General features: G+C 36.3%; 1 protein-coding gene across 1 annotated transcript in view; it reads right to left on the reverse strand.

The window, feature by feature from the left end:
- The window catches only part of SHOC1 (shortage in chiasmata 1), an 89,774-nt gene extending 68,159 nt beyond the window's left edge, over positions 1-21,615 (reverse strand). Inside the window, exons 1-5 of the mRNA XM_044920401.1 lie at positions 21,584-21,615; positions 18,923-19,003; positions 16,259-16,379; positions 12,211-12,301; positions 4,520-4,704 (exon numbers count right to left, since the gene is read on the reverse strand). Of these exons, the coding sequence (XP_044776336.1) occupies positions 4,520-4,704; positions 12,211-12,301; positions 16,259-16,379; positions 18,923-18,967 (442 nt within the window). The 5' untranslated portion in view covers positions 18,968-19,003; positions 21,584-21,615. The remainder of the gene's footprint in view (positions 1-4,519; positions 4,705-12,210; positions 12,302-16,258; positions 16,380-18,922; positions 19,004-21,583) is intronic.
- Between the last annotated feature and the right edge of the window lie 286 nt (positions 21,616-21,901).

Consider the following 21,901-nt stretch of genomic DNA (forward strand, 5'->3'; position numbering starts at 1 on the left):
AAAAATAAATAAATAAAAATAAAAAATAAAAATAAAAATAATTTAATGCAGACACAATATGATCCCAATAGTACAATGATTTATGTTTAGATTATAGGTTTGGAAGTTTTTAATAAAGGGACATCCTACATATTTAGGATGTATATATCTTAATAGATGTAGAAAACATTAATAAAATTCAGTTCTCATTCATGATCAAAAGCTCTTAGCAAACTCAGAACAGAAAGAGCTTCCTCAACCCAATAAAGGAAATTCTTCCAACACTTAACCCTTGAAACTGACGTAAACATTATAAATGATTCACCATTGAAATGATATTTACATCATTTTTAATAATGAAATGTTAAAGTATTTCCTTTACTGTCAAGAACAAGACGAGGATGGCAACATAATTGCTTCTTTTTTTTTTATTCTTATGTTAATCCCCATACATTACATCATTAGTTTTAGATGAAGTGTTCCATGATTCATTGTTTGTGCATAATTGCTTCTATTAAACAATGTACTGTAGGTCTTAGTCAGCACACACACACACACAAAGACATAAATGTTGTAAAGGAAGAAACAGATGGCCAACAAAATCACTGTCTTAAAGAGATATCTGTACTCCCACTGCAGCATTATTCACAACAGCCAAGGTGTGGAAACCATGTAAGTGTCTGTCCACAGATAAATGGATAAAAAACGTGTTGTAAGGAAAAGGTATGTTATACACACAGACACAAGAAAATATTGTTCAACGTTAAAAAAGAAGGAAATCGGGCACCTGGGTGGCTCAGTTGGTTAAGCGACTGCCTTCGGCTCAGGTCATGATCCTGGAGTCCCAGGATTGAGTCCCGCATCGGACTCCCTGCTCAGCAGGGAGTCTGCTTCTCCCTCTGACCCTCCTCCCTCTCATGCTGTCTGTCTCTCATTCTCTCTCTCAAATAAATAAATAAAATCTTTAAAAAAAAAAATTAAAAAAAAAAAAAAAAGAAGGAAATCCTGCCATTTGCAATATGGATGAACATGGAGGACATTTTGCTAAGTGAAATAAACCAGGCAGAGAACAACAAATATTGCATGGTATCACTTGTATGTGGAATCTAAGGGGGAAAAAAGTGGAACTCTTGAAAACAGAGAATAGAATGGTGGTTGCCAGGGACTGGGGCTGGGCTGTGGGGAAATAGGGAGAGGTTGGTAAAACGGTACAAACTTGTAGTTATAAGATGAATAAGGTGTGAGGATCTGATGTATAAAATGGTGACTATAGTTGATACTACTGCAGTGTATAACTGAAATTTGCTAAGAAAATAGAATTTACGTGTTTTTACCAAAAAAAAAAAAGGTAAATATGTGAAGTGATGGATGTGTTAATTCAATGATGTGAATTTTTACGATGAATATGTATATTAAATCACCACATTGTACACCTTAAATATATCTAAAAAAAGGAAAAAACATGTGGGTGGTTGAAGTCAAAGGACTGCTGCTTTTTATTATAAATTTTGAGTAACTATTTGATTCTCTAAACTGCATGTACAATTTTCTTTTTTTTTTTTAAAGATTTTATTTATTTATTTGAGAGAGAGAATGAGAGACAGAGAGCACGAGAGGGAAGAGGGTCAGAGGGAGAAGCAGGCTCCTCGCTGAGCAGGGAGCCCGACGTGGGACTCGATCCTAGGACTCCAGGATCATGACCTGAGCCGAAGGCAGTTGCTTAACCAACTGAGCCACCAAGGCGCCCCTACAATTTTCTTTTAATTAAAGATAAAGGGATGCCTGAGTGACACAGTCAGTTAAACATCTGACTCATTTCGGCTCAGGTGGTCACCTCAGAGTGGTGGGATCGAGCCTTGTGATGGGCTCTGTGCTCAGCTCGGAGTCTGCTTAAGACTCTCTCTGCACCCTCTCCTCTCTCTCTCAAACAAATTAATAAATCTTAAAAAAAAATAATAAAAGTTAAATAAAAAATAAAGCTACATTTGCATTTGCTTATATATTCCTTGGAATCTGAATGGATATTCATAAAATAATTACATTTATTGACAAATATGTGAATGTTGTAGAAATATTAGTACATATCAACAAACCAATAAATAAAAGAAAAAAAGTTTTTACAGATTTGATTGATTTATTTGAGAGAGAGTGAGCAAAAGAGAGAGAGAGCATGAGCACTGGGGGGAGGAGCAGAGGGAGAGGGAGAAGCAGAGTCCCCGCTGAGCAGGGAGCCTGACACTGGGCTTGATCCCAGGACTACAGGATCATGACCTGAGCTGAAGACAGACACTCAACCAACTGAGCCACCCAGATGCCCCACAATAAAAGAAAATTACCCACTGTTTTTATATCTTAAAGAAATATATGTTTTGAAATTAACTTATAATTTAGTAATTAACTACATTTAAGACAGAAAATTTATAGTATCAATTGAATTTCAAAACATAATGCATTCCTTTGGATATAGACACTGAGACCAAAGTATCTATAAATCTGTCAGCAATCAATATAGCTGCAAAGACAATAAATGAAATTGCAAATCTAAATGTATAAAATGATGTCTAATGACACAGGATCCCTAAGGCAATACAGGATACAGACAATTTATATGTATTTAGGAAACTCAAAGCATATTCAGTGAATAGTAGTTAAGGAAGCTTCTGACTCTGGTTGATGATAGATATTATGAGGTTTGCCAATAACGGCTCCTGGTTTTCCACATTAATAATAATAGCTATGTTTGGATATCTGTTATTTTTTATAAACTATCTCATTACATGTACAAATATATTAGTTGATCCCCACATTTTTATAAGAAATTAGAAGTTAAAAGAAATTCTAGAAGAAAATTGAAAACCATAAAATTTTTAATAACTATCCTCAAATTGCACCACTGTTTCAGAGTAGATTTGGACTATGATCAAATTTTCATTTGGACTATGATCAAATTCAGATTATTCCTAATATATCATGTTCTCAAGTTTAGTCTTTATTCTTTCTTAAATATTTTATTTATTTATTTTTAGAGAGAGAGAGTGCATGAGCGAGCGGGAGTAGGGGCAGAGGGAGAGAAGCGAATCCTCGCTGAGCGCAGAGCCAGGCCTGGGGCTCCATCTCACAACCCCAAGATCATGACCTGAGGCAAAATCAAGAGACAGATCTACTCAACAAACTGAGCTCTCCAGGTGCCCTTCAAGTTTAGCCTTTATTTATATATTTTTTAAATTTATTTTTATTTTTTTTTAAAGATTTTATTTATTTGACAGAGAGAGACACAGCGAGAGAGGGAACACAAGCAGGGGGAGTGGGAGAGGGAGAAGCAGGCTTCCCGCTGAGCAGGGAGCCCGACGTGGGGCTCAATCCCCGGACCCCGTGATCATGACCCAAGCCGAAGGCAGATGCTTAACAACTGAGCCACCCAGGCGCCCCTGAAGTTTAATCTTTAATGCAATCTCTCACTCTTTCATCTCAAGCTAAGAGGGATTTAACTCTATGTCCTCACACACCTATATGCCAACACAAAAAATTTTATACACAATTTGTATATTTACATAAAAACAGCCGTAAAAGAACCAAATTATTATATATTCTATATCTATTAGATTAACATAGCTGAAGCTATAGCGTATCTTAAACTTTTTTTTTTATAAACATATAATGTATTGTTTGTTTTAGGGGTACAGGTCTGTGATTCATCAGTCTTACACAATTCACAGCGCTCACCATAGCACATACCCTCCCCAGTGTCCATCACCCAGCCACCCTATCCCACCCACCCCCCTCCACTCCAGCAACCCCCAGTTTGTTTCCTGAGATTAAGAGTCTCTTATGGTTTGTCTCCCTCTCCGGTTTAGTCTTGTTTCATTTTTCCCTCCCTTCCCCTATGATCCTCTGTCTTGTTTCTCAAATTCCTCATATCAGTGAGATCAGATGATAATTGTCTTTCTCTGATTGACTTATTTCGCTTAGCATAATACCCTCTAGTTCCATCCACATCGTTGCAAATGGCAAGATTTCATTTTTTGGTGGCTGCATAATATTCCAAAATGTACTTTAATTATTAATTATGGTAAATTTGTAAAAATGAGGTGAATTTCCTGATCTAATACTGCAACTATTCCATCTCTACTTTGAATTATGGTTTCACATCAATAAAATGAGATTGAAAATCTTGAGCATATTTTGAAAATAAAATACAGCCATCATTTAGTGATCTACTATTTTAATGTTATACGAGATTGCTATGTCATCAGATCTGGTTACAGTAATATGGTGTGAGCAGACAATGATCAAATCCCTGAGGCTTTTTTGATGCCCAGCACGCACAAACTCCAAAAACAACCAAATTCACAAAAAGGGGATTAATATGAAAAAGAAAGTATTTCCCTAATGTGGCAAAGCTTAGAATTATAATTTTGCAGGTGGACACCTTTAATAAAATAGAAAAATTAAAAATCCAATAAAACAGAAAAACACTCACAAAAATGACAATCTGTTAGTAAGAAATGTTTTATAATAATAGAAACAATAAATGTTTTACCTTCGTCCTGTGTTTGAAGTGCTGGACATTTTTCTAAACCGCTGACAAGTGTAAAGACTTCAGTGTAGTCCTTATGGGTATATAAACTGGCTTCTTCTACTTCAGTTTGGGAGTTTGGGTTTGAACTTGGAACAACTTCCTCAAACCCACAGTCAATCTGAGTCACCATTCCTGTAATTGTTTTTCTATGACATTATAAAATTACTGATTTTATGTATGTCCTATTTTAAAACATCTTTATTAACAAATAATGTTCATTGTAGAAAAATTACAAAATTCCAATAGATACAAAGTTACCCATAGCCCCAACACTCAAGAAGTGAATTCAAAAATTATATATTTTCTCAATTACTTTTGGACATTTTTTAACAAAAGTGGATTCATGTACATAGTATCATGAAACCTGCCTTTTCTGATAAACAATAAAACATGAGTACAATTATACGTCAGTCAATGTACATTCACTTCATTTTGGATGAACAGGATCCCATTGTATTGGTAGGCCATAATATATTCAAACAGTTCCCTATTGTTGGCAATTTAAATTTGTTGTAATCCTTTGCTATTAGAATGCAAGGAATATCTTTGTGCACTTGCCTGTTTTCTTAAAATAGGTTTCCTAAAAACCGAAGCAATGAGGTTAAAGGTATACAGATTTTTTTTTTTAAAGATTTTATTTATTTATTTGAGAGAGAGAGAATGAGAGAGAGCGAGTACATGAGAAGGGGGAGGGTCAGAGGGAGAAGCAGACTCCCTGCCGAGCAGGGAGCCCGATGGCGGGACTCGATCCAGGGACTCTGGGATCATGACCTGAGCCGAAGGCAGTCGCTTAACCAACTGAGCCACCCAGGCGCCCAAAGGTATACAGATTTTTACACTTTTCCATGCATTGCCAAGTTGCCATTGTATTGGATATTCAATGTTTGCTTTTCCACATCATTAGCCAACCTTTTATATTCTGCTTTTCAACCTGAGAGGCTCATCTCTATGACTGAACTAAGCTCACTTGCTTTCTGGTTTCTGGTTGGGTTTAGCCAATAGGAAGCATTGGCAGATCAAAGGTGGGAAGAGAGACAAGTTGAGATATTATTGTTCCCAAATCCCTCTCCTGGGCCACAGTTTGGAAGTGGCTGCATTCTTCTACCAACAGTTACATCTCTTGTCAGGCAGCCCCTCTCCTACAGCTAGCCATAGTTCTTACTGGGTTGATTACTGTTCAGTCCCCTTGCTCCTACAAGCTTAGAGCGTTAACAACTTCCTGCTGTTTTGGGGCCCTTTTTTTTCTTGGGGGGCTCCCTTGACCTTGCGCATACTTTGCCTGTTGCCTGATTCATCCAGGTAATCTGCCACTGTATGTAACATTGGGAAAGTTTGGATTTCTAAGAGATCTTTTTAATGAATTTTCTGACAAATAAATATATTATTGGCAATTTAACTACACATTCTAATATACCTTTTCCCCCCCTGATATCCTAAAATATTTTAGCCTCAATAATTCCCTACACAGACTGAGAACCAAAATAATATAACCCCCTAATGTAATTGGAGAAAAATGAATATGCCATATCTTCAAGTCATAGAAAAATCTCTAAAGTTTCTCCTTTACTAAGAAAATACAAGGCACAAGAGAAAATATTTCAACTTACCCAGGTCCATATTACTCGTAAGACCATTGATTCCTATGTGAATCTTTACAGACTTCTAAATTCAGCATTTATATTGCAATTCTCTCTTTTGTTTTAAATGTTACTAATAGGGTCAGCACTTTGTAATAATCCTTGGTACTACAGTTTTGAGAAAAATCAGTCAATTCTCTTTCCCTAGATATAAATGTTCTATGAAGAAAAGTATTTCCTGGAACTCCTCCTACCTCCGTGTCCAATATTATCTCTTCTTTGTTCACTGGTGTCTCCTCCTCCACCTAACCTGTGGTACTGATATTTCCCAGGATTCCAATCTAGATGGTGTTTGCTTTCTTTCCATATCATTCTATCTGGGTAAGTTCGTCCACTCCAATTCACTAATTCCTTAACTTAAAAGAAATATTTATTGAATGTCTACAGTGTGCTAACACCATTTTAGGCACTGAGAATGGAGTGGTAGAGCAAAACAAAGTTCTTACCCTCATGAAGCTTACCTATTAATGGGATGATAGACAAACAAACAAACAACATAATGTCAGGTGGCAAAAAATTGTTTTGAATAAAATAAAATATTAGAACATCAAGTAACAGCCTGAGAGTTGATAAGAGGTCTGTTTTAGAGAGTGGCCAGGTGAGGAGCTGATAATTCCACAGCTACCTGAATAATGGTAGGGAGTGACCTATACAAAGGCCTAAAGTGGGGTAACAAGTTTGGCATAATCTAAGAAAAGCAGAAAGGTCAGGGTGACTGGAACAGAGTAAGGTTAGATAGGAAGGAAGGGACCAGATCATGTTGGGCATTATAACACCTGGTAAGAACTTTGGATTTTATTCTATGTGCAATGGGATACTGTCAGTAAGTTATAACAGAGACAGTTCATGATCTGATTTGTGTCTTAAAAAAAAAAAATTCCAGGCAAACTCTTAGAAGAAAATAGAGGAGTAAATCCTCATGACTTTGGATTAGGCAAAGCCTTCTTGGATATGATGCCAAAAGCCCAAGTGACTAAAGAAAAAAAATAGATAAATTGGACTTCATCAAAAATTTTCAAAAACTGTGCTTCAAAGGATACTATCAAGAAAGCGGAAAGATAATCCACAGAAGAAAATATTCGCAAATCATGTGTCTGATAAGGGACTTGTATCTAGACTATATAACAAACTCTTAAAATTCAATTATAAAAAGACACATAAACCAACTGGAAAATGGGCAAAGGACTTAAATAAACATTTTCTTGAAGAAGATAAACTAAAGGCCAATAATTACACAAAAAGATGCTGAACATCATTAGCCATGAGGGAAATGCAAATCAAAACTACTATGACATAAAATAAGCTAATCATTAGGATGGCTATAATCAAAAAGACAGATAATAACAAGTGTTGGCAAGGATGTAAATAAATTGTAACCTTCATACACTGCTGGTGGAAATGCAAGATGGTACAACTGCTTGGAAGATAATTTGGCAATTCTTCAAACAGTTAAATAATGAGTTACCATATGATCTAGTAATTCTACTACTAGAGAAATGAAATCATATGTATGCACAAAAACTTTTCCACAAATATTTATAGCAGCATTACTCATACTAGCTAAAAACTGAAAACAACCTAAATGCCCATCAACTAATGAATGGATAAATAAAATGTGCCATGTCCACACAATGGATTACTATCTGGCCATTAAGAAAAAAGGTTAAGTGCTGAAACATGCTACAACACAGATGAACCTTGAATACATTATGCTAAATGAAAGAAGCCAGTCACAAAAGATCCCATATTGTATGTGTCATATTGTGTTTTAAATAAGAAATGTATATTTGGTCTTCATCCCCATTCCTGGCAAGGAAATCACAAAGCCCTTGGAATTTCCTAAGTGTTTAGAGTGATAAAGGTATATTTGGTTATGTTAATGAGGTGACTTTTGGAAAAACCTCTCTGTTGCCCAGAGAAACAACCATGTGATCAGAGGGCTGGAATTTCAGCCCCATCCCTCTGACCTCCAGGGAGAAGGGCTAGAGGTTGAATCAGTTAACAATGGCCTATGATCAAGTCAATCACATGTATGAAATGAAGCCTTCATAAGAACCCAAAGGGTGGGATTCAGAGAGCTTCTGGGTTGGTGAACACAAGGAAACGTTGGGAAAGTGGTGTGAAGGTACAATGTATGGAAACTCTGTGCCCCTTTCCCATACCTTGCCCTATGCATATCTTCCATCTAGCTGTTCCTGAGTTATATCCTTTTATAATATTCTGGTAATCCAGTAAGTAAAATGTTTCTGTGAATTCTGTGAGTCTGTCTAGCAAATAGATCAAATCCAAGGAGGACGGTGCTGGAACCTCCAATCTATAGTCAGTGGGTCAGAAGCACAGGTTATTACCTGGTCTTGCAAGTGGAGTCTGAAATGGCAGGAGAGGGGAGACAGTCTTCTAGGACTGAGTCCTTAACAGGTGGTATCTGACACTATCTCTGGGTAGATAGTGTCAGAATTGAGTTGAATTGTAGGATACCCAGCTGGTATCAGAGCATTGCTTGTTGGTCTGGGGAAACTACATCCCCTCCCTATGCTGGAATTGGTGTATGATTTTACTTTGATTCCATTTATATGAAATGTCCAGAATAGCAAGTCTATAGAGGCAGAAAGTAGACTAGTAGTTGCCTGTCTGGAGGAGGGGGAAAAACAGGGAGTGGATGCTAATAAGTATAAGATTTCTTTTTGTGTTGATAAAAATGCACTAAAATTGATTGTGGTGATAACTGCACAACTCTGTGAATATACTAAAATCCACTGAATTGGACATTTTAAATGGGTGAATTATATGGATATGAATCATATTTCAATAAAGCTGTAATATAAACCAAACCAAACCAAAGAGTATAGGGTTTGAAGTCAGACAGACTAGGATTTGAATATTTGAATAGCTCCAACTCTTGACTGTGGACAAGTTATTTAATCTGAGTCTCAGTTTTTCATATATAATATTGGGATAGTAATATCCACCTCACATAATAGTTATGAGGTATATGGAAATAAATATATGTTCAATGCCCTGAATTCAATTGCATTCATCAGAATATAGCAAGCCACAGAGGAACAGGGGATATTGTTATACATTCTTCCTCTTACTCTACTTGTTCATGTGCTCTCTCCTGGAAGTTAGAAGTTTATTGCATGGTTCTCCCTGATGTTTTTGCATTTTGCCCTTGTCTCCATGACTTGATAGCCTCAATCCCTTCTTTATTCTGTCCATCAAGCTAAAATAAGTGCTATATTTACTCTAATATGTATATATTTATTAGGAGCTTAATATGTCTTTTAAACTATGCTGGTTTTTTTTTTTTGCTGGTGGTTTTCTAAAAATTAGAATAGTTATTATTTTTGTTAGTGCTCTGTCACAAGTTGTAGCTTTGACTACAGAAGCCAATTTTCTTGTATGTCCTGTTATTTTTAGTGTGTAATTTTGCAGAACATAAGATTTCTTAGGAACACACGGCGGAAAATACCCACATATGTTAAAACACAGTACACCAACACGTTAGTAAAAGAATTGAAGCCTTAGAATCAATATTAAGAAGTAACAAAAATAGAAACAAGGAACAAAGAAAGGGGAGAAAGAGAGGAAAAGCAAGATTTAGGGACTCTAAGTAGTGCTAATGATCAGAATGTTTATTCCTAAAATCCATTAGGTAACAAAACTGCAGTAACAGAATTATTTAAAATTAAATTTTAACACGGAAAATCTCTATACTTTCTGCTCAGTTTTGCTTGAACCAAAACTTCTCTAAAAATAAAGTCTATTAAAAATTAAATCTTACTGTATGAGACAAAATTGAAGTTAATAATAGCTTAAACACATATAAAAAGTGGACTTTAGAAGTTTATGGTTAGTAAAGCAGCTTGCAATGTGTCAGAGACTAAAGCTCTTTTTGTTCCACTCTTTTACTTCCACATTTAGTTCTTGTCAGTATAGTCCAAGCTGGTTGCTGGAGCCAGTCATTACATCTCTATTCCAGCATTGGGAAGGAGAAAAGTGAAGGAGAAAAACATGCTGCTTCCTTTTAAGGACATTCCCCGGAAGTTGCATAAGCCTCTTTTGCTTAATATCCCATTAGGAAGAACTTAGTTGCATGGCTATATGTAGTTACAGAGAGGCTGAGAAATGTAAAAGTGATTCTAGGTGGTGCCACAGGTCCACCTTCTTTGCCATGGACTCTATCTTGGTACTGCAAAATGAATGGAAGGTCAGATAAGATCGCACATCCATTCCTTCAGGGCCTCCCATTTCTCCCATACATGAATCTTGTTTGAGTCAAAGTAGCTAGATCATTGCCTTCACTGAGGACTTACTGCGTATTCTTGCTCTATGCCTTCAGACTTGCTGTTCCCTTTGCCTGAAAAATTTTCTCTCAAGTTAGTTTTTCCTTCAATGTCCAGCTCAAGCTCAATTCCTACTTCTTTGTGAAGCTGATCTCTCCTGCTTATAAATGCAAAGCCTTACCAATCTAACTCATAAAGTGAAGAGATCTTAGAGAGCATCTTGTTTCTTGTTACTTTAGGTAGGTTCTTGGGCCAGCAGTATCAGCATACCTAAGAGCACATTAGAAGGGCAGAATCTGGGGTGCCTGGTTGGCTCAGTCAGTTAAGCATCTAACTCTTGATCTCAGCTCAGGTCTTTATCTCAGGGTCATGAGTTCAAGCCCTGTGTTGGGCTCCATGCTGGGCATGGAGCCTACTTAAAAAAAAAAAAAAAAAAGTGCAGAATCACAGGCCCCGACACAGACCAACTGAATCAGGATCTCCATTTTTAATAAGATTGTCAGGTGATTCACATGCACATTAAAGTTTGAGAAGCACTGATCCAGTATCATTATACTGATAGAGAGTGAGGGTCAGAGAGAAAAGATGACTTGTCAAGTAGATAGTACTTGACTTTTCAAATCACGACTTGAAATCCACATTTTTTTTTTAATTCATGGAGCAGAGCTCTTTTAACTACACCTTCCTGCTTCCTCAGTGCTCAGTTTAGTCATGCAATAGGCACTTTGTATTGGCCTTATGCCTTGTGATAGACTTTATGATGGTCATCTGATATTATCATTTAATTCTTACATGGTTAATTTTTTTATGTCTATATATTATCTTCCTAACCTGACTTTTAAATTCCTAGATGATGGAAATGGTATATTGGGTTTCTTTGCATTTTGAGTCTGGACACATTTAAATTGGTTATTTGTTTCTTTCCAGCACAATTAAGGAAAACTTAAATTACTAAAACCTGAAAATGTGAATAATAACTAAATCCTTCCTGGGTCTGATTAGCACTCTTTGTACAAAGTGAAGCAACATAGTAAATTATTTACCTTTGCACTAAAATCTCTAATTTATGTCTATATTAACAATGTAGACTGGGTTAGATGTTCTTCCTTGTATTATGTACGCTCTGTGTTCCTATCTTTGTCATTATACTTCCCATATTGTATTGTAATTATTTATTTATAAATCTGTACTCCCTTGTGTTCTTTGAAAGTAGAGACTGTGTTTTCTTGTGTTCGTTTAAAGTAGAGACTGTGTCTTATTCATTTGTGTATCTGTATCCAGCACACAGGATTGTATATAATAAATATTTGATGAATGACTGAACTAGTAATAAATAATGTTTTGACAAAGTTATGTAGAAAATACCCTTAAATCTGCATTTATACTATAAGAAAAAAGACCAGTTTTAATATAAAGTGTCCTATAGACACATTCTACAAGAAGTTTACTTATTGATTAAAAGCATAACATATTTGCTTTATTTCTCTGTGTGTTTTATAACACAAATGCATAGAGAACAGTTAATATGTGATAAATTAGGCCAAAATAAAAAGGGTATAAATCACTTCTATTAACCTCTCTTTTGTGGCTCAGATTAGGGCTTTTTCTTCAGATAAAAGAATAAAATCTCTGAGGATACAAAGGAAAGGATCTTGTCTCTGCAGAGGTCTGGAGAACTTACTATTTCTCTCTTAGATGTAAAGGGGAAATTGAGGTTAAGGACACATACTTCTCTAGGAACTCCTCCACAAAGAGACTTGCTTTCCATTGATCCAAGACTGAAATATCATCTGTCATTCCCCACACTGAAACAGCTGAAACTAGAAAGGAGAATGGTAAACATTAGCTTCTAGAATTTTCTTTTGCACTTACTACAAGCCAAACATGAACATTTTATATTATGGTGTTATTTGTTCACGAATGTAATTTTTCCCAAAATTTTATCAAATTCCAAACATTTAAGTAATCTTTCTCATTATAATTCACCCCCCCCAAAACCCTTCAACTATAGTCAGAACAATATCACCTGAACATACCATCCTCATTTTTACAACCTCTCTTTTGCTAATACAGCACTACCATCCTAGATAGTCCTGTTCAACAGCTCATATTGGTCCTCATGAAGTTTTATTATTAACCATTTCAGCTTGTTCTGATATATTCTCCTTGAAGGGCCATAATTGTCAGTAGCACTCACTCTGGCACATGATCATACACAGCCATATTTAAAAATTTTAGGTATCTGTAGCTTGTCTCTCAAATTAGACCACCAGTTCCTTAAAAGAGAGATCATGTCATATACTAATGTCAGAAGAAGCAACTGAGTGAAGTCAAAGGACCTGTATTCTACCACCAATGTTATGTCTTACTAGTTTTGTTATCTTGAACAAATCACTTAACATCTGAGTCTGTGTGTCATTGAAAAAAATACAAAAGTTTAGTGGTTACGAGTATAGGTTCTGGAATCATCCTGACTAGATTTTATTTAATACTTGTAGTGCTACTTAGTAAGTGTATGAGCTCGGGTAAACCTCTTAATCCCTTTGTATCTGTATTCCTTATCTACAAATTAGGGATAATAATGGTCTTTTCCTAGTGTTGTGAAGATTAAATGCGATGAGACATATAAATTGCTTAGAACATTGCCTTACATATTGTAAACAAATTTTGGCTGTTAATGGGGACGCCTGGGTGGCTCAGTCCATTAAACGTCTGCCTTTAGCTCTGGTCATGATCCCAGGGTCCTGGGATGAGTCCCACATTGGGCTCCTTGCTCAGCGGGGAGCCTGCTTCTCCCTCTGCCTGCCACTCCCCTTGCTTGTTCTCTCTCTGGCAAATAAATAAATAAAATCTTTTTAAAAAATTTTGGCTGTTAATGTTATTATTGTTTTTAAAAAGAGAAAAAGAAATAGGAAAAAATGATGAACTCATTTTTCCTTCTGTACATTTATTTATTTATTTCCTTCTGTACTTTTAGATAAGCAGATTAATGAAAGCTATTCTTTATCTTACTTCCAACCTGATTGAGATTCACTCCCTTTTTACAATATTCATTGTAAAATGAAGACTTTCCTCCCTCGTGTCCTTACTTCCTTTCTTACACACTTCAGTTTCCATAGCCAGTCCCATAACCACTACCTTACAAAGACCCTTGATTCCTTTGCCTCTCTTTCCCTTGTACTAACTCAGGAAAACCCCTACTCTCCACCTTGTGTACCTACACTAGAACAGCTGAAAATTATTGGAAAAAGATCATCCAGTCATGCTGAATGAACTCATTTCAGATTACGACCATAAATTTCAAATGGTCATCCAATATTGACAGATGATAATAGTACACCTTCCTAACCAAACTGGTTTTCCCGTTCTTTTTTTTAAATATATTTTTTAAAATTTTTATTTTTAAAAGATTTTATTTATTTGGCAGAGAGCAAGACACAGCGAGAGAGAGAACACAAGCAGGGGGAGTGGGAGAAGGAGAAGCAAAGGAGGCTTCTCACTGAGCAGGGAGCCCGATGCGGGGCTCGATCCCAGGACCCTGGGATCATGACCTGAGCCGAAGGCAGATGCTTAACAACTGAGCCACCCAGGCGCCCCTATTTATTTTAGAGGGAGGGAGAAAGTGAGCATGAGGGCAGGAAAGGGCAGAGGGAGAAGGAGAGAATCTCAAGCAGACTCCTTGTTGAGTGTAGGGCTTGATCCCAGGACCCTGAGATCATTACCTGAGCTGAAGGCAGACACTTAATGGACTGAGCCCCGTGGGTGTCCCTATCTCACTTGTTTTCTTACCTGGTTCTGCCTTTAACTGTTGGAGTGTTCTAGGGCTTTGTCCTAGGCTCTCTGCTCTATATATACTCATGCTCACAGTGACTTCATCCGCTTCCATAAGTTTATGTGCAATCCATATATGATTACTCCAATTTGAAACTCCAGCAGTGCTCAAGATTTATATAATAAATTGCCTCCTTGATGTCTTCATTTAGATACCTAAATAGGCATTTTAACCTGGCCAAAGCAGAGTTTTGACTCTAGCCACAAACTGGCTTCCCCACGAGCCTTTCCTTATCTTGGGAAATAGCACTGCCATCCACCCAGTTGCTCAGGTCAAAAACCCTAGAAGACATTCTTTATTGTTCTATTTTTTCTTTAACCCTCTCACTGTTGGCTGGATCTCTAAAATAATCTCAATTCAACCACTCCTCACACCTCCCATTAATATAAGCCTAGTTCAAGCCACTATCATCTTTTATGTAGAGTGTAGATTCACTTAGCAATCTAGATTCTGAACTAATATGATAGCTTTCTGATTGAATTTATCATTTCTACTCTTTCCCAATCCCTACCCCTTCCATACTCCAGACAACCAGAATGATTTTTCTAAAGCACATATCAGATTATGTCACTCCCTTTTTAAAAACTGTCCAATGATTTGTTACATTAGCCATAATATAAACAAGCAAATAAACTCCATATTATGGCCTAGAATGCCTTGTATCTTTCAGAAGCTGCCTACTTCTTCGATATCCCCTTTTCATCAACCTGTCACAGTGGCTTAATTTTCTGGTCCTAAAACTCATCAAGTTTATTCCTGAGTCAGGAACTCTGCATTTGCTTGAAAGGCTTCTCCCCCATATCTTTTTATTGTTGTTGCCTTCTCATCATTCAGATCTCAACTCAAATGTCCACTTCCTTCCCTAAGCATCTTAGGAAATAGTGCTCCCCACTGAATCTTGTATCACATTACCCTATTGTGTCTTTTCTACATATTTATTAATACCAGACATTAGCTTATATATTTAATGGTTTTATTGCTGCATATTTCTTACCAGTCTGAAAGCCCACTGAGGGAAGGAACTACTTCTGTCTTATTAGTAACTGTCCTTAGCACCTATAACAGTACCTGGTACATAATACATGCTAAATAAATGTTGTTAACTGACTTGACTCCTCAATGGAAGCTACCTCTTTCTTAAATCCATGACATGACAAGAGCAAAAGATAGTATTTTGTACATATACATTTAAAAATAGTTTTATATGCGGTATATCATAACATTTTAAAGTAGCCCTCCTACAGTTGAGCAAGACCCTATTACAATACAACAAATGTTTACAATGCTAGAATATTTTAAGACTTCATCATCTATGTATCTTTTATTTGTTCTATTCATATCTAGTATAAGCTTCCCAATTCCCTACTTTGTCACCTAAATTCTGTCATAAAAATATTAATTTGTAACCTTGAGTTTTTTTTTTTTAAAGATTTTATTTATTTATTTGAGAGATAGAGCATGAGAGGGGGGAGGGTCAGAGGAAGAAGCAGACTCCCCGCTGAGCAGGAAGCCCAATGCAGGGCTCAATCCTGGTACTCCGGGATCATGACCTGAGCCGAAGGCAGATGCTTAACTGACTGAACCACCCAGGCACCCCTTGGAGTTCTGATATGAATAAATGCAATGCAGTTTTATTAGGGCGCCTGGCTGGCTCAGTCGGTTAAGCGACTGCCTTCGGCTCAGGTCATGATCCTGGAGTCCCGGGATCGAGTCCCACATCGGGCTCCCTGCTCAGCGGGGAGTCTGCTTCTCCCTCTGACCCTCCCCCCTCTCATGCTCTCTCTCTATCTCATTCTCTCTCAAATAAATAAATAAAATCTTAAAAAAAATAATAAATGCAATGCAGTTTTATTAATAAGAAAAGCATGCTTTCTTAATAATTTATGGTGCTAAACTCTGACATTACTTTTAAAACAGATTTTTGAGAAATAAAAATAAAACATACCTCTCATCCATGGCCTCCTAAACTTACTATCAATAACTCCTGCATAATTTCCATCTTGATATAAACATGAAGGGACTCGAAGCAATAAAGCATCTCTGCAAAACTTCTTTCTAACTATATTCTATGTAAGAAAGTAAGATTATAAAATCTTTTAATATATTTATCAGATGCAACTATCAATATTCAGAATATTAAAATTTTTTATTCTTTTAAATTCATATTATTTTTATTTAAAAGTAATACCTGCTCATTATAAAATATAAAATAACACAGAACACATAACTGAGAAAGTCAAGGTCCCTAGTAATATAAGTAATACTTTGGCATGTTTTCCACAGACTTCCTTTTCTAGGCTAGGCTAAAATGTGTGTGTGTGTCTATGTGTTTGGACAAAAAGGAGATCACATCATTTATACAGTATGCCATTTAGCAATGTGCTTTTTTTCGCTTAACAGTATAATATGGCTGTCTAATTTTGTTTTCTATGTCTTTGCATTATTAAACTTGTGACAACCAGCAAATAAGTTTCTAACTTAAAAAAAAATCAACAAATAAAACTATTTCTGGGGCGCCTGGGTGGCTCAGTTGGTTAAGCGACTGCCTTCGGCTCAGGTCATGATCCTGGAGTACCGGGATCGAGTCCCGCATCGGGCTCCCTGCTCAGCGGGCAGTCTGCTTCTCCCTCTGACCCTCCCCTCTCTCATACTCTCTGTCTCATTCTCTCTCTCAAATAAATAAATAAAATCTTTAAAAAAAAAAAAAAAACCTATTTCTTAAACCTCATAGTCTATGGTGTGCCTCTGAAAAATGTCCCACTATTCTTCTCAGATTATCAAAATCCTATTTATTAAAAAAAAAATCCTATTTATCTTTCAAGGCCCATCTTAAGCAATATCTCCTCTATGAAGCTTTTCCTCAGTAACTCTCAACTTCCCACAAACTTCATTATTCTATGTATTTGGACAAATGATAGTTTCTTGCATTATTTCCCAAGAGTTTTATGTTTGCTGAAGGTGTTATAGATATTAAATAAGAGGTCTTAATTATTCAAGAATAAATGGTACAAAGAAAGAAGAGTTAAAGTAATTCATATAAAACAAGGACCAAAGGTTCATTGCAAAACAGAAAAAAAGCTTGATTAATACTTTGTCTAAAAAAAATGAAATAAAGTTATAAAAATAAAATTTTATAGCTAACAAAATTTTGGTTATAATTAGTTTATAACCATAACTGGTTTTTTGTCAAAATTTTCCCACAAACTGTATTATATAATGATATGCATGATATTAGTCATTACTTCACCTTTGATTGTAAAGAAGATATTTTTAAAAAATATTTAACCAAAATATTCCCAAGGCATCTCTGACTCCTTTTTTTTTTTTTTTAAGATTTTATTTATTTATTTGAGAGAGAGCACATGAGAGGGGTTATGGTCAGAGGGAGAAGCAGACTCCCCGCCGAACAGGGAGCCCGATGCGGGACTCGATCCAGGGACTCCAGGATCATGACCTGAGCCGAAGGCAGTCGCTTAACCAACTGAGCCACCCAGGCACCCTCTGACTCCTTTAATATTCAAACCATTCTCTTCCTCTTATCTGTAACTAATGAATGTTGCAAGGTCTTCATTTGACAATAGCTTTACCTGTTGAGTGGTTCCCCAACACTGTTTCCATGAACTTTACAAAATTCTACAACTTTTGCAAGAAATGCCATCAATCAGTATCATATTTGTACTGTATCATGGGGTGTGATCCACCAGCAAGAAACTAAGATACCATGGGCACAGATAAAAGTTTAAGGATGTTTGAATACAGACTAATTTTGAAGTGACCAATATATTCATAAATATATTTGGTTAACAATGACTTCTGATTCCCTACCATGAATATGTTATAATAACACATTTACCTCCCACAATTATGAAGAAATACAAAACCTGAAGATGTCTAAATGTCTTTCTTATTTCCTATAAAATGAACAGTTTTAGTTACATTGGAGTAATTTTTTTTCCTGGTAATGAGGTCAAGGTTATAAAGAAAATCAAAATTTAACTTATGAATTAAGATCATAAGAACAATGATTTGTTGTATGACTAGTCCAATTAGTTTCTTAACAAAGTACTGGACTTGAATCTTAGCTTTGTATAAGCTGTTTAAGTTCTCTAGACATCAGTTTCCTAACCTGTAAAATTGTAAAATCTAGCTCTTGAAGTAGTTATGATGATCAAATGGCATAATCCATCAAAAGAGCAAAGGATCAAATGATATAATCCATCAAAAGACCAAAGTATCTGGCCCATACAAGTGGTCAATACATGCTGCTACTGTTATTTCCTCATAAAGATAACTGGGACTGCTTTTTCCCCCACTCTTTTCAAGGAAGATCACTCAAGAATGTTCATATAAAAGCAGCCAAAATATGCCAAGTTTCCATTTTTTTCTGCTGACAGCTTCAGATTCACAATACATTGTCAATAATTTCCTTCCAAAAAGTGGCATTTTTAAGGTATATTGGAAGTGGGAAGAAATTTTAAATAAATCTCCAAGTAATTAGACTAAGGATTAATCTAAGGACTATGGCAAAATTATCATAATCATGTAGTGAATGCAGATAGTACTTTTCATATCATAATTCTTAGTAGTTAGTGATCCAATAATACTCTACCTCATATAAATAGTCTATTGCACAATATTTGAATGTTGAAAACATGTCTTCTTTCTTTGAAAGCGGTACAAATTTCAGTATCTGGAAATATAAAAATTAAAATTAAATGTTGGTAAAATAGCAAAGCAAGGAGTAGAAAACCATTCTTAATCACAAAACTTTGGTTCATTCATTTTTAAAAAGGCACTGAGTGATAAAAAAGTTTACTATAAAAATAACATTTATTACTATGATTTAAATCTAATATGAAAATAATGTATATTGATATAAAATTTTTCATTTATTTTTCATACATGTTTATATTGTTTAATCCACACAACTTCTGGTTGGTGGATTGAAATATATATTCTGTGACCATTTTGTTGCAAAACAGGCAGGAATTCTCAAGACTGGTACAGTGGTTTTCTCAGGATAACCACATTTCTTAAGTGGTCTTGAAACAGAATAACCACACATAAAACTGTGCAGAAGCAGGGGAGAAGAATCTGGGAAATTCAAGTCTCTTAAAAAATAAAAAGCCCAGGGGTGCCTGACTGGCTCAATTAGAAGAACATGTGACTCTTGATCTTGGGGTCATGAGTTCAAGCCCCTGTTGCGGGTAGAGTTTACTAAAAAAAATAAATAAAAATTTAAAATAAAAAGGCTGAAGTTAGAATTCCCTAATAGCTCATTTGGAATAAAGCCACTAAGACATAGTATTCCTAGGTCAATGGATCATTACTGATAAATAAACAAATTCATCTAATGAAGCAGTAGGTAAAATTTAGAATGCTGAAAGAGTCCAAGATGGTTCTCATTTATGTGAGAACCAGAGCAATTACAGCTTATAAGAGTCACTCTAGGACAGAGTCCAGTGTATCAGGTAGTTCTTAGCATTTTGATCAGTTACTTAAAATGTTTTGGGGAATTCAGATGTAAGCTAGAAGTCTTCATAAGGTAGTCTGTCAGTAAGTTTTTAATGAGTGAAATAAACATTTTAATCCGAATGGTTCTGCCTTAGTTTCATTATTATTTTAAACTTATTTGAGGTTTACCTGTTTCCTTATCTATGGTGAAGGTACTGCACCAGAAGATCTTAAGAGTTCATCTACATTAATTAGCTATGAATCTATTCCTATTTTCAGTCATTATCAAGTGAACATTCTTAACTACTCAAATACTGTATTACAAAATCTAAGAGCAAACTGGTCCCAGAATACAATTACTTTATTTGGTTAATGAATCAGAAGACATTTTGGATATCATAAGCTTTCCAATGAAAACAAACCCAATAAGCTATCTGAATTATTTTTAATATTGTTAGGTTCTGTGGTATCAACAGATATGGGGAGTACATAGTACTCTTAATTCACTCTTTCACTCTTAATTAAACAATATCAACATAGCGTTTTCTCACTGGTGATTGCTTCTCTGGAAATATTTTCCAATCATTGTACTTCCATACCTTTTCCATATAGTGTATCACTGATCCTTTGAGCCAAATATTAATTTAGAATTTCCATTTCTTGATATTGTGCTTTCAAAAAACATTATCTGATTGTGCATCATTCTAGAAGTCATTTCAAAAAATTTAAAACAACCAATCTACTTAGTTAATCCATTCAGTTATTATCAGCATTTATCTTAAATTTTCCTTTCTTGTGAAGCCTATATTTCTACTAGCTTCAGATTCATTCACTCTCAACTACCTTAAACAATAATTACTGTTGTATTGAAATTAATCATTTAAATTCATGCTGAACATACAGTACTTAAATAAGATACTATATATCATATATATTCATAGAATTCCTTTCACCTGTCAACTTTACTTCATTGCATTACAGGTATTTGATCCCATCTTATAATAGTGGATGGATAGGAAGAGAGATAAATCGGCCTTATTTCTAAAGTCAAAGGGAGAAAAGCAACATCATGGCTAAAGAGAAGGTATTATAAAAATAATCAATCAATCAACCAATCAGGAATTGCAGCAATTCCTGAAATATTTTTCCTTACCTATTCCTAAAGATTTTATTCTCTTGTGCTACCTCCTGATCGGGGCCAAAATGGAAATGCGTATAAGTAACCAGGTTAGGCTCTTATGCACAAGGCCAGAGAAGTAAGGCACAAGATTTTCTCCACCCAGTTTTACTGAAGTATCACTGAGGTAAAAATTTTACATATTTAAAGTGTAGGTATATACATTGGGATATTATTTCCAAGATTATTTAAGACACATACGAGTGAATGTGAATTTTAGGGCTGGCTTCCCATCTCCTCTCGCCAGCCTAAGGCATATGGAGATTTCTCCCCTTCCTCACTCCTTTGCCTAAAAACCACACTTTAACCATGTAAAATCGCAGAGGAGACAAGGTTCACACATTTTCTCGTATTGTTTAATCTATACAACTTCTTGTTAGTGGGTTGAAATCCCACTGGCCTTTCCGTGCCCTTCACAACCTCTATTCCCGCCTCATTAGGTTACGTGGACCCTGGTTCTGGGGTCTTGTCCCCACAGAGCCACATCAACCGGGCCTCACAGATCTGTTTTCCAGCAATTTTGGAGCTGCCATACTCTAGCCCCATCCTGACCTTTTCTTCTCCTCTGCTCAAGAACACCTTCCCTCTCTCCTCTCTTCAGCCCCTCAGGGTTGCTACCGAGGTAAAATCGCCACGTACCCGTCTTCGCCTGAGAAAATTCCCGCCTACTGGGCATGTGACCTCTGGCCCTGGGCTCAGCGCTGGCATTGGCCAGCCAGGCGAGGCCCCGCCCCTCGGGCTCCCGGCACTTCCGCCTGCGGTTGCCCAGTGCCTGGGGTGCCCGGGTCCTTGCGGCTGAGCGAATCCTTTACGGCACGCAGTGGAGAGTGACAGCGGAGAAGGTGGCAGGAAGCCGGAAGGACCCGGTATGAAAGGCAGGGACGAGCAGGCCAGGGAGTCTGGACTTTAGCTAATCCTGGCCAAACGGGACAGGACCAGAGGGAAGGCAAGGACAGA

The sequence above is a fragment of the Neomonachus schauinslandi genome, chromosome 13, assembly GCF_002201575.2.
Source record: "Neomonachus schauinslandi chromosome 13, ASM220157v2, whole genome shotgun sequence".
In the NCBI taxonomy this organism is placed as follows: domain Eukaryota; kingdom Metazoa; phylum Chordata; class Mammalia; order Carnivora; family Phocidae; genus Neomonachus; species Neomonachus schauinslandi.